Source organism: Lagopus muta, chromosome 23 (genome assembly GCF_023343835.1).
Source record: "Lagopus muta isolate bLagMut1 chromosome 23, bLagMut1 primary, whole genome shotgun sequence".
Classification (NCBI taxonomy): Eukaryota; Metazoa; Chordata; class Aves; order Galliformes; family Phasianidae; genus Lagopus; species Lagopus muta.
In genome coordinates this window covers 4,594,317-4,610,198 of record NC_064455.1, presented here as the reverse complement: position 1 = coordinate 4,610,198, position 15,882 = coordinate 4,594,317, and the positions used below count along the sequence as shown (strand labels likewise).

At 44.0% G+C, this 15,882-nt stretch overlaps 1 protein-coding gene across 1 annotated transcript; it reads right to left on the bottom strand.

Annotated features, from left to right (window-relative positions):
* Positions 1-6,509: 6,509 nt before the first annotated feature.
* On the bottom strand, positions 6,510-15,227 carry PSMB2 (proteasome 20S subunit beta 2). Its single transcript, XM_048969102.1, has 6 exons — positions 14,969-15,227; positions 14,139-14,261; positions 13,429-13,499; positions 9,077-9,239; positions 7,618-7,667; positions 6,510-6,741 (listed from the first exon to the last, which is right to left on the bottom strand). The coding sequence occupies exons 1-6, from the start codon at positions 15,057-15,059 to the stop codon at positions 6,634-6,636; spliced, it is 606 nt and encodes a 201-aa protein (XP_048825059.1). The 5' UTR covers positions 15,060-15,227; the 3' UTR covers positions 6,510-6,633.
* Positions 15,228-15,882: the final 655 nt, after the last annotated feature.

The window sequence follows — 15,882 nt, the reverse complement described above, 5'->3', positions numbered from 1 at the left end:
TACGCTGCACCATTAAGACAAACAAGCAGAGGCTGTGCTTTGGCATTCTGCATGGCTTTGGATAAACTAAATAATTACCTTTAAGTAGGCGACCTTAAAAGCAACATAGTAATAATACCTCTCCATACTGAAACAGCACAATAAACAGACTTTGCTGACCTGTAGTTAATGCATTCTTTCATATATGAGAGAGTTCATTAAGTTCCAAGCTTTACATAGACAGTCCGAGGAGCCACACAACGAGCAGAGGAAGTTTTTCCTGTAAGTGCAACTGAATCGAGACGTCCAAAACAAAACCATTTTCCCATCAGGCGTTAAAAGAAGTGGCATTTGCAAGGGAGACAAAGTGTTTGCTTGAGAGATTGATTTAGCAGCCCAGACAAATGTGTGCAGCGTCCCACTATTGCCTTAATTATGCTAGCAGACTCCAGCAGAAACAGCCCAAACCCAGTCATTACACAGAACGTGAACATGTTGACCCAGAAGGTATCATTTTGGTCTTCCTGCCCAACCTTCTTCACAGTGCAAAGAATTCCCACTGTGGCCACCTGAATTTCCAATAGGACACCACAAATAGCCACCATAATTCCAGGCACTGAACGCACACCCAAGCTTTGACCCCATAACTGCAGTGCTGCAGCATCCCAATAACCTCCCAAAGGCAGAGGGGTGAAGGATGCTCCAAATGGCTCCTTTGGGTGCTTTATCCTGACACCTTCAGCTGCTTCCTATTCTATCCTTCCCAGCAAACCAGAAGTTGAAACATATCCCGAAACTCAGAAGTATTTCCCTTAAGGACAGCTTCGCCTTGGTCTCACAGCCTATAGCCAAAGATGTGAAATGAATGCAACTCAGCTTTTTTGTGGTGTGAAATGAACTCAGGGAAGGAGCAAGATGTCATTCCAAGAAGCTCAGCAGCACACAGAGATGCCTGTGGAGGCTCCAGCCTTCTCACCTGATGATTGCTCTGCCTGCACACAGCTGTCCTGGGCTCCTTCCTGAGTTTTCCACTGTACAAAGCCTGAAATTGGCTGAAGAACATCCAAAAGGCAGAATTTCCTTGGTGTGACTTCTTGAATGACCTGCACTCAACATGAACCACAATCAGCCCACTGTTTTCAATCCAAACCAAATTTTCACGCATTCCATGTGGTTTTATTATCCCTTGCAATTGATACATTTCTGCTAATTCTCCAATGGCATCTAGAATTTACCTACTCTCAAGGGCACGCTGAGAAGTAAATCATGTTCTTACTTACACTGTTACAGATCTGAGCAAAGGGAATCCACAGTTTGTTTCAGACTATTGGTGGCTGGAATAGCACACACTTTTATTCTGCTGTTCACAGAGTCTCCTCACACCTTGGAGACATTCCAAAATCTATGTGGCTCTGTAAGGAGAGAACTTCTATTTCCTGTGCAGACCACACCATCCATGGGCATCTCTTTTCCACCAGGTTTACATCCCAGTAATAGGTGGGAAACCCCCTCACCTGGCAGAGCATCTTCCAGAGCAATAGGAAGAATGCTGAATAGCTGAGAGAATCTTTAAATTAGGTCGAATCTGGTGAAGCCCAAAGGCATAAGTGAATATTCCCATTTTAAGTATACACAAACTTGTCATAGTGCCTTTGGATCTGGTGAGCTAAGGAGTAATGCAGCTGAACGCAGTGAGGAAAATAGCTCTGTTCAGATCAGGGCAAAGATTGGCTTTTCTATTAATGCCATGTGTTAATAAGCTTTTTCACAGCTTTTGAACACAAAGCACCTTTTGGTTTAGTTCTCTGCAAATTTTGGAGCCAACACAGAAACCAAAACCGTATGGCTTTGCAGCTTCTAAATACATCAGCAGAGGTTAACCTCAAATCTTTAACCAGCTTATGCAAACATCAGAGATGAAGGCGAGCTGACCTCTGGCAGTGTTCACACAACCAGCCTTCCTGGTGTTTCATCAGAGCACGGGCAATAAACACTCAATATGAAAGCACAACCTTAGGAATATCAGATGTACCAGACCAAAGCCTCAGGTGTGCTGGTTTGGAGAGGTTTCTTGTGTGCTTTGAGTGAACACCACAAGACATACGAGATTAGAACCCCATTTTAATTGTTTTCTTCTTGATGGTGTCCACTCAGAGCAACACCATTTTAAGGATGACCAAGAGAAAGTGGAAAAAGCAAGTCTGAATCTTAGCATCATTTCTTTCAGCCATTGTCCGAAACAGCGTTACATGGTGCTGTAGCTTTTCCTCCTTGGCATACTGTTGCCAGTAAAGCACTGCAAGCATCCCCACTTCAAGCACTTGGCAGTAAGCACCAAGAGCAGTTTTGCAAAGGAGACTGACCTGAAACTGCCCGGGGAAAAGAAAACCAACACAACAAATTAAAGATGTGCTTATCAGTGCTTGGATTAACAAAGAGAATGGGATGAGAATGGGTTCCAACCACTCTTTGGTCATTTTGGCAACTCACGAGCTACCAGACTTCACTTTCCTGTTTGTGAAACCATGGATGATCACAGGATGATTTTCCAACAACTACAGAAGAGAAAATGCATCTTTACAGGGAAGAGGCAACCCTGTACTCAGCCATTGCTATGCAAGGTATAAATTCACCCCTTCCCCATGATGCTGAGTTTCTGTGACCACCTGGTGATCTGCACAGAGATGGAGCAGCCAAACAGGTTTGCAAGGAGGAGGTATAGTGGATGCAAGATCACTGCCCTCTGCTGAATGGAAGAGGCTTCTGAGAGCCCACAAATCATGAATCATCTTTGCCTTCTCCAAGTTAACTAAAGGAGATGCACTGTTTTCATGGTTGTGCACAAACACCACAAATACTGACCATCTCAAAGAAATCTCCATTACGGAGCAGGTATTTTAGCCAAGTGAAAATGCAGTCAGTCAAGTCATTGCTTCAGACAGCTGGACCATTAGGTTGCCTTAGAGTTCATTTACAATCCAAGTTTACACTCTACTCACCGGTATTCAGATTATCCACATTTTAGTTTCACCTCTGCAGAGGTTTGATCAGCAAAATTCAGTTTTGAATAACGCTTTGCTGCACTGCACAGGGAGAACGCACTGCCAGCCCCCAAACATCCTTTCCCCTCTCCCCATTCCTAAACAGAGGGTTTGCTCTATTCCTTCCACAGCTGTCTTGAGTTAGACTACATGAATAAGCTTATTGGATAACCACCGAATTGCACATTAGCACAGAAACAAAACACTTCCAATGTCACTTCACATTTTCAAGACAACTGTTTTCTTTTTAGCCCGGTCCTCAGCAGGTCATGGGTACCCAGAGGTTCAAAGCAACGCAGTCACGAGCACAGAAAACACAGTAGAAGTACATGTTTTGATGCCACCACTTTCAGTTTCTTTCAGTTTCCTCTTTTTAATATCTGCTAAGACAACTTATGCCTGTTTAGTTTGATCAGTGCTCACGTGAGAATTTCCTGCACTTAGTTATGTTGATGGCAGCCCGATAACAACATATGGAACCCCTGAAAAAGGTTAAAGCTCTAAAGAATGTTAAGTGGCTCAAAGGATAAACTTTTTACAGGCAGGATAAATTAATTTTTCCTTCACACATTTGCTTGACAAGTAGCAAAGTCAGAGGCAGTCAGAGGCATCCTTAGAGCTCAAACTATTTCATACAGAATATTCCGTCCCTGCTTTAGGCTGGAAAACTGAATCAACCTAACCCACAGCTATGAACACAGCCCTTTTACCTTCAACAAAAAGCTTCTTCTGACTGTGTAAGGTCCCCTGCTACTGGGCTCTGCTGGAACAAGCCAACTCCTTCAGCACAGCCCAGACCCAGCAGCTCTGCACCTACCCTCACACTCCCAGCATCAGCACAGCCCTAAGGCACACAGCTCTGCTCCTTGTAAACCGACCTCGTGGCTCCCGAAGAGATGAGCTGGTGCAGTGATCTGTTACACACACACAGCTCAGGAAAAGGCCATTTTTAACAGGAAACCTAAAACGAGGAAAAAGTGCCTTGTTAACTCTTTAGGCCCTGAGGCTTTGCCAGTAAAACATATGGTGAGAATTACCAGCCAAAGCAGAGCAGAGCAGGGCACGGTGGATACGATACCCTGCAAATGTTACCTTGGTTTACAACTTTTATTTTTTAATATGAAGAACAAAAATACATCAGTAAAAAGCAGGGTTTTTTTTTGTCCTTGTTCAATTTAGTCCCAAAAATGAAACAGACAAAAGGTTTTCTTCCCCTTAATGGGAAGCTTAAAACTTTTCCTCTCAACACCCCATGCATTGTAACCAGGGAAGTGGAAATGAAATGTTTCTGAATCTGAAGCTCAGCATCACAGCAGACCTTTAAAACATCCCTCAGGGTTTTCTATAGCAAAAGTGTTACACCTTTCCTTAGAAAGTATAAATCCTTGAGAAATCCACAAAACAACCTCCTCTTCTTCAGAGGCCGCAGACAAACCTCATTGTAAACATCCTTTTGTTCAACTGCTTTGTCAAAAAAGAGAAGAAAAAGAAAAAAAGGGCTGCATTTATTCATTTCCAGAGGTTGCTGCTCTGTTGGTTTCTGATGTAACCCCTTGCATCCTCCTCTCAATGGGGGATTCAGATCCTGGTCCCTGCCCTCAGGCATAACATATGTTCCACTGCAACCTGAATTCAACGGGGATGTTTGCAATGGAATAATTGTTTTATGTTTATTAATCACCTGCATGCAAATAGGCGCCAATAAAAACACCAGGCAGAGCCTCTGCCAGACTCTCATGTGATCTAATAGCACCACAGCCCAGTTCTGGTGTCTGAAATAATGACTGCCTCCAATAAGGAGGCATTGCAACTTTGATATGCGGTGACAAAAATATCACATCAGCTCACCCTGCAATGATGAGTTTGAAAAAGAGACAAAAAAAACCTGCAAAAACATTCAACATCAGGGGTAAAATTAGATATGCTGCATGTTAAGCTGAACAACTACATTAATGCAACATGAAGAGGTGAGATTTCAAAAACAAAAGCAGAACACTATTCATGTTAAATGGGACCTGCTAGGAGAAAATCACGCTAGGGACAACTTATGGGTAAGAAAAAAAAAGAACAAAAGCAGTTTGAGGTTTAAGAAAGTCAATTTCAGTGAGATCTTCCAGAGTTGTATTGGTGGCTTTAAATAAAACTAACTGCAGACAAGAGCACAACAGAAAGAGCTCGTAATGAGACTAATCATGGAAAAAATTAAGACTACAAAGTCTGATGTGACTTCAGATTTAGCTTTAAGGGCAGTGTGAAGAGGTAGGATGAGTAAAAGCACCAGAGCTGCAAGTTTATCTGTGACAGAGTGAGGCTCAGCCTCCAGCTCCCATGTGATCAGGAATACAGCAATACCTGCTTTACAGCTGGCAGCTTTCTGAAGAGATAAGCATTCTGCATCCACTGAAATGGAGCTCTACTACTGCCTTCAATACACACAGGATTTCAGGGTAAACCCATGCATGGTACCAGCAGCAGTGCTGCCTCAGCCACCTCCTGAACATCACCTGTACAGAGGATATAAATGCAAGTACCCTAAAAACACCAACAGAAAGCCAAAAAAGCTTAGACAGATGGATTGCTGGCTTGGTCACCTCTCCCAGGTGCATAAACGTAGGTGTTATACCACGTCACACAACATAACCCACACAGAATCCTGTACACATCCATCCATTGCCAAGATTGCTTTTCCAAACTGAAAATATGCACCCAAAGAGAATGTTTGAGACAGCTGAGCTGCACAATGTAATTTCAGGTAGGGAATCAGTCTCAATTAGCCTCAATTTCATCCCAACAGAATCTCTTCTGGGCAGAACATTAAGGATCAGCCGCACAAACATCACTGAAGGCTCCTAGCTACGACCCAGACAGCATCAGTGATTTTTCTTACAGGAGCTCTCGCTAGCTGAGAGAATCCAAGGATTTATGAGAAGTGCTGAAATTATTTTTCATAGAGCTTCTAGGGACAATTAAGAAAAAACAATCAGTAAATATGTTTGAATAACACAGCTCCAAGCTGACTGTGCCAGAAAAACATCCCTTCCCAGAATCCAGGTGAGTAAAAAGTGACACCAGCACTTTAAAATCCACTGTTTATTGAAAACCTCTCTTTTCACTTGGATTATATTGAAACCAAGAGGAACAAAAGGAAGAATAACAAAAAGATGTCTTTGAAAATCAGATTTTTATAACGCAGAGGTGAAGTCCTGTGCAAGATGCAATAGGATGCTGGTGTGTTTAGCACAAAGCACTTGCCTGCTGTTTGCTGAGCTTTAATACTCAGCGAGAGGAAGGTGAGTGCAAATTCTCATCCAGAAAATATGGTGGTTTTCCCACACATCAAAAAACTTACAGTAAAAACTATCAGGATCAGTGTAGGAGCAATCTGAACATGGCACCATTGCCAACAGATCACGTCTCATCTTCATGAATGACGAAGGGAAGGAATTATTTACTTAAACAATCCCAGGAAGGACCAGTGGAATCAGAAGGTGGAACTGGCATAAATGTCAACCTTTATTCAATCTCCCAGCACAGTACAAGCCTTGGGTGCTACAAATGAATATTAAAAAACCAAAAACTGAACAAAAAGACAGCTGAAGAAAGATCTCAGGGGTTAAGACAGCGCTTTTAGAAGGGGTACATTGTCCACTTCATGGATGCCATCCTTGTCAATGAATCGGGCATTGAAAGAAGTCAGATTTAAGACGAAGCGTTTCTGAAGCTGTTTAAAAGACAAAGGAGGTAAGATTAATCCACAGCTTAAACAAAAGAGGATAGCATTACTTAGGGGATATGCTGTTGCTCATCACAATTTCCATCCTGTTCTTGTTGCTGATATTTAATGTCACTAGAACTAGGGTGACTTTCACAGCTCAGGAAACGTTTAGTACAATTTTGTTATAATATTATCCATGTTAGAGCAGAGATTCAAAGCACAAAAGCCTGTTAGTGTGGAAGACATTTAAGGAGGAAGACAGCAGGCTGTAACTTAGGACACAGTGCAGGCATCAAAAAGAATTTAATCAGAACCTTGTTAGAACAAGCCTTCTTAATGTTTCCCTAGTTGTTTCTTCCCAATGATATTAAATTCAATCCCAAAGACAGAGAATACTCTCCTTCAATAAAAGCCTTGGAGTCCAAAATGATACATTTACATTAAAATAGATTATGAACTTTCAGGTCAAATCCTCACCCCAATTAGACTTAGATATCACTTCACAAGCTGCAAGAGAAGTATCTTCTCGTTACGTGTAACACAAGTAACAGAGGGATGCTTGCATTACATTCAGAAGCAACATAAAAGAAAGTCAAAGACTGTCTGTATCAATATTATGCTAAGCATGAAAGAAGTAGAAGTAAAGAAAAGCAATTAAGCTTAAAGTTTATGTTCTGGAGGACATGAACCATGCTAAGACAGCGCAAGCGCCCACAAATCCTTTTCCTCAGTAGCTATTCCACATCTGGTCAACGTGCTTTTATTATCCCTTCTGGCAAAGAGAGCAAAATATGCGACAAGAGGAACAGGAAAATATCAGCAAATGAATGCAAACAAACATTCCTTTCTCAGGATCACAAGGACCCAGGTTTGGCAACTCACCTCCTCCAGACATTTCTTTAGGAGCTCCACAGCTTCCTCACGTGTGATACCTGAAAGAAAACATCCCCAGATTGATTTAATTAGAGGCCATCTCTCTCAACAGAAACTTTATTAAATTTAAACAACTTTTCAGCTGAGCACCAAAAGCTCCACTTCCCAGCTCACAGAAAACACTTTCCAGATGTACTGAGGACGCCCTGAGCTGAAGCACTCACACTGCAACAAGCCATTGAGAATCGATTTGTTCCACTGAATGGGAAGCATGACGGAATTTTGCCTCCCATGGCCAGGGAGCAGGCTTTGGAGGAGTCCAGCCTCCCCTCTCCCCTCAAGTTTATTACAGTTTTAAATCAGCTCCATCTGTCCACAGCCGGCTGCAAGTCAGTGACAGTAGGCAGAGACCGGTTTTAGTGCTGTGTTCCCTGCTGGGTATTAGTTTTAATAATGGGAAAGGCACGTGTGTGATGCCCCTGCTATTCTCACACACTGGGATGAAATCCAGCACTGGATAGGGATGGCAAGCCATGACAGCCCATTGTCGTTTGCTGTTTTTCCTCTTTTCACAAGGAGGGATGAAAATGTGGTACCATCATTTGTAAAGGTCGTGGCTAGAAAGCAGCCAAGCTCCGTGGATCTTATTTCTAAAGCTTTTGTTCCTGACTCACATTCACTGTTCAGTTAAAAGAGCTCCCATTAAAATGAAATTGCCATCCTACAGCTGCTTTTCTTGCAGTAGATAGATGGAAGGATTGCTAAGTGAACAAATTCACTGTGAGAACAAGCTCAGCTTTGCACACAATAAGGAGCAAAGCAGTTTTGTGGCTGAAGTCAAAGATGTCATTAATTACAGTTCCAGCTTTGCACATCTCATCTGAAGAACAGGGATGGAGCACAGATCTCAAATTAGGACTTTAGACAGCTACAAGCATACACAATTATAATTAACAACTGTGCCAGCTGACCTTCAGCACCTCAGAGCTCTGAGATAACCTTGCTAGGAAGGAATGTCTTTTCACCCCTGTATTTCTGATACACCACAAATGAAACCAATCCAAAACACGGAGCAAAAAGACGGGGGGTTGCACTCTGGAGTTTGAGATTCTGGAATAGCCATGTCACAGCAACAAGCAAGTGGAAAACAAAATGCTATTTATTAAAATTAACAGTAAACTGTCTAGAGAAGTCCAGTCATGTCCTATGTGAAACTGGAACTTCTTTCGCTTGCAGACCATTATGTTTCAAATAGGAAAATAGAAAGGACAGTCTGGTTTCACTTGACCCCTTCAGCAGAAGCAGGAGGCAACCTTCAAAGCCACATTTAGGCTAACAGTCAAGTTTAAACCTGCAGCACAGCAGTTGTGACAGACCACCTGGCTCTGTACACGCCAAGCTCACTCTTTAAGCCTTTAAGTTATTCATCAACAATGGGAGAATTTGCCTCTCTGCAGGTTCCACTTACCTGGCTTGTAATAGCGGTCCAGGATGCTGAGGGTGAGGAATGCACCGTATCCATGTGCTGCAAAAGGAGCTTTAGCCAGAGCTGCAAGGTAATCCATGTAATAAAGGGCAGGACCCTCATGGTCATCATAGCCAGCCAGGAGAAGGTTGACATGGTAAGGGGTCTGCAAACAGAAACAGCCACACACAAGGTTTTGGATCTTAACCATCACACAGAACAGCAACGCAGCTGGTTCTGCAATTCTTTATGCCCAGCAGCTGACATCCACGCTCTTTGCAGGAGATGCTGGACTTCAGCATCAGAAAAGATCAAGTCTCCTGGTGTTACAGCATGCAGAATCAAAAGAAAAAAGTACAGTTCTGCCCTTTTTTTCTTGAAGATTTCATGGCGCATTCAAACAAAATGAAAACTTTGATCACGTTTTCACAACGAATTCTTTAACTTCAACATAAAAGTTGATGATTTTTACCATCAACAGGGGGGCACAATGTGAGCATTCTGCAGTCTGAAAGAACTTCTGTTAATTTCATATGCTCTTTCCTCAGTCACACCACTGTTAACCAGAGACCATTTTAGCACACATGGGAGCTTACAAACGGTGCAGCGTGAACAGATATACACAGTGCTGCACAGCCTTAATTGGCAATTAATTTTTTATTGCGTGTACCAAACTTAATCTTCACTATTTTGCTAAATTGATCACAGGAAGCTCTAAGGAACTGGTTTGTTACCATTTAAAATCAACTAAGATGCTGCAACACCACATCACCACGCTGTACATTAATCTTAAAGCACTTCAGAGTATCTGTAACCAGTAACTATGCAGCTGTACTCATCTAATTAGGCTGCATTTTATTTGCTCTCCAACATCACACAAGCTGATATTTGAAAGCCGTGACACAAGATCACTCAAATCACTGTGTGACTTGGAATTACCAACACTGGCATATGTGAGACACTCAGCAACAAATGGTCTTAGACTCCAATCTGTAAGCTATTTTTCAGTTGTATGCTCTCCTGCTAAAGGGCTGAGATAACTTCTTTAAGGCAAATTAATTGTTACCCATGCTATCCTATTACTCTAATAAATAGATCATGCATCAATGTTTACTTCCATAAGTGAAAATATTCTCATACAAGCCTTTCTGCTGAGTTTACACAGGACTCAGTTCACACCCTCCAACAGTGACATTTATGCTCACAGTGCACTAAGATGCAAACACTCAGAATCCCCTACATGGAACTTAATTGGACCAAATGAACACTGCTCCTTTCCAAGGCTCCATTTCAAACTAATCCCATGCCCACTGAGGACTTCAGTCCTCGAGTCCTGAGGACTCCACAGTCTTCAGAGGACTGCAGTGGCTGAATGGTGACCAAACACAGCGTTGCTGTCGCTCCAGGATAAACGCAGCTCCCCCAGATTTGCCTTCATTTCTCGCCACAAGCAGCTTTGCACTTTATGCTGTTTGATTTAAAATAACCACAGCAATTAAGGCACGTGTGAAATTCTTCAGAACTTACAGCTGAAGAGAACAGCTGTGAGAAATACAGCCAGCCAACAGGCTCAGGAGGCTGGGCTGCGACAGGCAGCCGTGTGACATCTGGCGGAAGCCAAAGTCACAGCAAGGGGGAGGGAGAAAGGTGGGAGCGAGGAAGCATCCTGCTGAGCGTGGACAAGGAGAGGGGAACTGACAGCCTTCCCTTGGACTCAGGCCAGAGCCTGTCACCTACAATTAAATCACAACCTGATGAGAAGTTGAACTTCAAAAGGGTTTCAGGGGCAGAGGGGAATTTTTCCTGCTCCCCACCATCAATAGTAGGTCTAACATCTAACACTGATGCACCTGCTGCATCAAATGCCAATGTGGAAGGAACAGTGGAAGGGGAACTGCAGCACCACTCACCTACTTAAAAGCCAGCAGGCTCCAATGCAGCATCTGGATTTGCCTCACTCACAAACGAGAAACAAGCAGCTCCCTGCAGACACTACTTCAGAGCCTAAAGCCCTGCATGAAGGCTGAATTTGACTTGCAAGAACCCCACAGATCTGACACACTGCCTGCCACCTACAGCAATATCCTCAGCACTAGGAAAGTAATGTGAGAAATGTTGTACTACCCCTGTAAGGTCCTTATTACAAGACTCTGTGCATCACTGGCTGTGTGAACAGAAGCCATTTCCTTCAAAAGACAGCCTATTTCTACTCCAGCAACAGCTTCACGTCTGCATGCTCTGCTAAAGCAGCAACCACACTCTAATTAGAATGGTTTCAATATTTATCAACATAAATGTAACACTGCACAGATTTACTGTACCAGCTGGTTAACACTATTTGTTTTCCCCTTCCGTTTTTCATGCTTCTGTTTCTACTCAGAAAGTAAAGCTCACAAGTGAAAGCACTGCCTGACAGCAGACATTTATTCCAGAGAATATTTATTAATAAGGTGTGGAGAAAAGCAGGGGAAACACAACCTCCTTCAATAGCATGGAGCAGATTTTAAACTGTGAAACAGTAGTATTAAAAAGAACGTGCATTGCAAGGTAACAAAAAGCCAAAAAGATTCATATTAGTCCTGGCTCATCTGCCAATATGAACGAAATCAAACTACACAGCATAGAGAAGAACCCAGAACATTTTCATCATCCACATAATTCACTTAGGAGCTTCCAGGAATCCTACATGCAATTTGAACAGATGCACAGAGCTGGTGTTAATCCTTGTATCGCATCAATTAAAAAGAGGCACAAAAATAGGACAAAAAGTTCTGATGGCAAGGTTTGTATAACCAAATTCTAAATGCACACGAAGACACGACGTGCTGTGTTTAAAGAAAAAGAGTTCTCAGAACAGAGATCGCTGTAGTGTGACAGTGTCAGAGTGCACTGCTTGCTCTGGGGCACTGCCATCTGCAACAGCACAGCGTTTTGTCTCCAGTAAATAAACACATCTGCCTTTGCCAGTGTCCTCCCCACTGTGCTGCCCATCTGGAGCAGGTGAGCTGGAAGACAAGCAGGGGCTCAGGAAGCAGGAGAGGCACGGGGAGGGATCAGGCCCCAAGGGATGTGGCACAGAAGACAGAGCCACATCGTGCCACGTGCTGCCAGCTAAGGATGCCAAAACCTCTGCTAAATTACTCTTGTTAGTGGTGTTTAAATCCTATTACAAAATGGTTGCTTCTGCACACAGGCAGGACACTCAGCATGGCCTCACCTGTGGAACACAAGGACCCTGCAAGGAGTTATTCCACTACAAGCTTGATTAACTTCAAAATGTGATACTTTCAGCTGCCATCCACAACAGAAAAGAGAAGGCTGCCATCAGGTTGCTCCTACAGATGAGTTCAATGCACAGCTCTGTGCCTCACTGCACACAAGCCTAACGCTCAGAATAAAGCTGATGCTGACAGGGCCTGTATGTGCCCATGTAAAATATGATTTCAAGCCTGTGAAGTAGACTGCTGGAATAAGCACCAACCTCATTTACCCATGTCCAATCCCTGACAGATTTGTTCAACTTCATTTTCAATATCCTCTTTGCTCTTGTTTTGTTTTACGCAACACGCTGGGAAGAATGCTAACCAAGTAATTCCTAACCTTGGATCTTTAGAAGTCTGTTTGCCCCTCCTGAAAACATTAGAACATTTTACAAGAAGAATTAAGCCTTTTCTCCTGGGGAAATAACAGATTTATTGCAACACGCGTTACGCCCGTTTATCAAATTTGGGAAGCACAGATCCAAGGACACTGACTTGCATACAGCCAAACAAGATGAAAGGCAAACAGAAGTTCTGACTTCACTGTGCTTCAAAGGGCATCCCAGCGTCACAGCTGGAGAATCACTGACAGGATGCATTTATTAGCAACACTTTGAAAAAAAAAAAGATTACCATGAGAAAAATCAGTAATTACAGCTCAGTAACTGGAGAAAAAACATAAAGCTTCGACTTGGATTTCATGTTTCCTGAAAGCCTCGTGCTGCTGTTTACAAAAGGGACTTGTTTTGCTAAGCACATCAAACAGCTTTGCTCTATTAAATCATTTTCCAAGAAGATTAAACGGATTCAGTGCATTTGCATGAAAACTAACAACCTTATCTAGATGCTAAAGAGGCTTAAATTCACTGAGCTGCGCTTACGTTTGGAACAAAATGTTCATTGGGCCCAAAGATGAAATTTTAAGACCACAGTTGTATCAGTTATCAACACCCGATAACTTCTCTGAATGTGCAAATCAATATTTATTTTCAGAAGAAATGACTTTTCCAAGTGAATTCACACATAAATACAGAAGCCAACACCTCTACATCAGACCCAAAAAGTTTTGGCCAAAATCTTTTGCTTATTACTCACTCGACTGCGAAGGTAATCAGCCAGATTTCGTCGTGTGAAGTTTGCAGCTGCAGTAGGAGACAATTCATAACCTGGAGCAGAAATGCATATTGGATTAAAAAATCATACACATTTAAATCTATGATTTCCCATAGTATTTCATAGGTAACAACATAGAGATAATTTCATAGAATGGCCTGAGTTGCAAAGGAGCACAATGCTCATCCAGCTCCAACTCCCTGCTGTGTGCAGGTCACCAACCAGCAGCCCAGGCTGCCCAGAGCCACATCCAGCCAGGCCTTGAATGCCTGCAGGGATGGGGCATCCACAGCCTCCTTGGGCAACCTGTTCCAGTGCCTCACCACCCTGAGTGAAAAACTTCCTCCTAAAATCCAGCCTAAACCACTGATTTTGGAAACAATAAGTTAACCCTTTAATATCAAAATAATACATTATTTAATCTGTGTAATCCCATTTTATTCTGAAAGCTACAGCTACAGAGATAATCATGCAAAGAGCCCTTAAAGTCCAGGTAGCTCATAGGTGTACAGAGCATTCAAACACACAGCTTGAAAAAGTCAAATACTACGAGCACATAGCTGGAATTTCTCAGCCACCTACATCAGGAAAGCTGCTAACAGCCGGCATGCAATGGATATCTTCCTTAAACACTGTCACTGGTGTTAAAAACAGCTTAGTAGGGCTATAGATAAGTAATCTCCCTCACTCACCATTTCGCATTTTGTAGAGCTGAACGTTTTTCTGGATGTATTCTGCAAACTGCACGGTGTCTCCAGCCTCACCAACACACAGCAGCAAGATCTTTTCACTCATCTTAAACATTTTATCGTGGTCTAGGCAAAGGAAACAAAGAGATTTGAAGTGAAATACAGTTTTAAGCAAAAGCACCACCAGCTGTAAAACTGAAGATTCCATAGAAAATTTACCAATACATCAACTTACAGCTTTTTGGTAGCGTTCTAGAACAGGGCTCGGATTAAGGCTGCTACACCTTGTGCACATACTCCTAGCCCATGTTACTACAACAACAGGCAGAAAAAGCCATTTTTGAGAACTTCAAAGGCTTGGAAACACCCCAGTGTTTTCCCACATCAGGAAGCTAAAAAGATACCACAGTCACTCACATAACTCGAGTTGCTCTTACTTCCAATATCCCCTTTTTCCCACGAAACGGCCTTTAGCAGGGATACAGCTCCAACCAAGCTTTCCCTACTGCCCTCATTATTCCTCCAGAACACCCAACGCAGCCCCACCGCAAAGCCTGGTCCAAAAAGCGACGTCTACCTCAAGCCTTCAGCTAACACAACCACCAGCACGGCAGCTCAGAGTGCCGGCTTCACACAGAGCACGCAGCCCTGCGAGACCAGAGCTGCGAGCCGGCAGCCCCTCATAGGAACCAGACCCGAATTAAAGACCCTCACAGCGTTTCCCCGCGCGGTGCCGCACATCGCGGGGCTGGGAGCCCCCGGCAGCACAGGGGAACGAGGCCGGGCCCAGCGAGCGGCAACCCAGAACAGCGGCAGCTCCGCTCAGCCCTCACCGTGCTTCATCTGGATGATGCTAGAAGCCGCCACGGTGTCGGCAGCCACCAGGACGTAGTCGGGGCCCTGGATCCCGATCAGGTACTCCATGGCGGCCGCGCTCCGCCGCCCTGAGCCGTGACACAGCGATGCGCCGCCGCCTCCGAAACGCCACCACCGCGCATGCGCCGGCGCGGTGTGATGACGTCAGGTCTCGCGAGAGCACGGTGGGGGAGTCACGTGGGGGCGCACCCGTTGGGCTGGGCGTTCGTTGGCGCCTGAGGGGAGGCGGATTGGGGTGGGTGCTGATGTGCTTTTATGGCCTCTGCCCTAATTATCTCTGCTAACTAATCTTGATGAGCAGGGAGCAGCGCTGGGTGCGCTGAGGGGTTACTTGGGTTGCTCTGTCCAAGGGGTTCTTTGCAGGGAATGCTCTGTTCTTTGCGTTCCGCAGTTTGGTTCTCCTGTGCCATGGGGATGGTGGAGGCTTCAGGCAAATCTGGGCCTCTGTGCATGTGAGTTGGGGTGGTTGGTGCTGCTCCCAGCCAAAATGTAGCTTGTTCATTATTAAAAAGCATGCTTGCAAAGCACAGTCTCAAAGAAAGATGGAAAATTGAGTTGTAATAGGGCAGCTTCTGCTGCATGTGCTTTGTGGGATAAAACCAAGCTGGCTTGGCTTGCACACCCTGGAGCAGAGGGCACTGCTTGGAACTGAAACTGCAGAGGTCCAAGAGGAAAGGAAGCTGCTCCAAACCCTGCCCTGCGCAGCTGTTCTTGGGCACAAAATGCATTGAAAATGAAACCCTGGCGCTGCCGCAGCCTCTGATCTGCGCGTTCAAAGGGAGCTGAACTGTGAAGAGAGGCGGTGAAGGCCCTCCAGCAGCAGCACGGGGATTTATTCACTGCCCATCTTTCTGTGTCAGTAGTGGCTGGC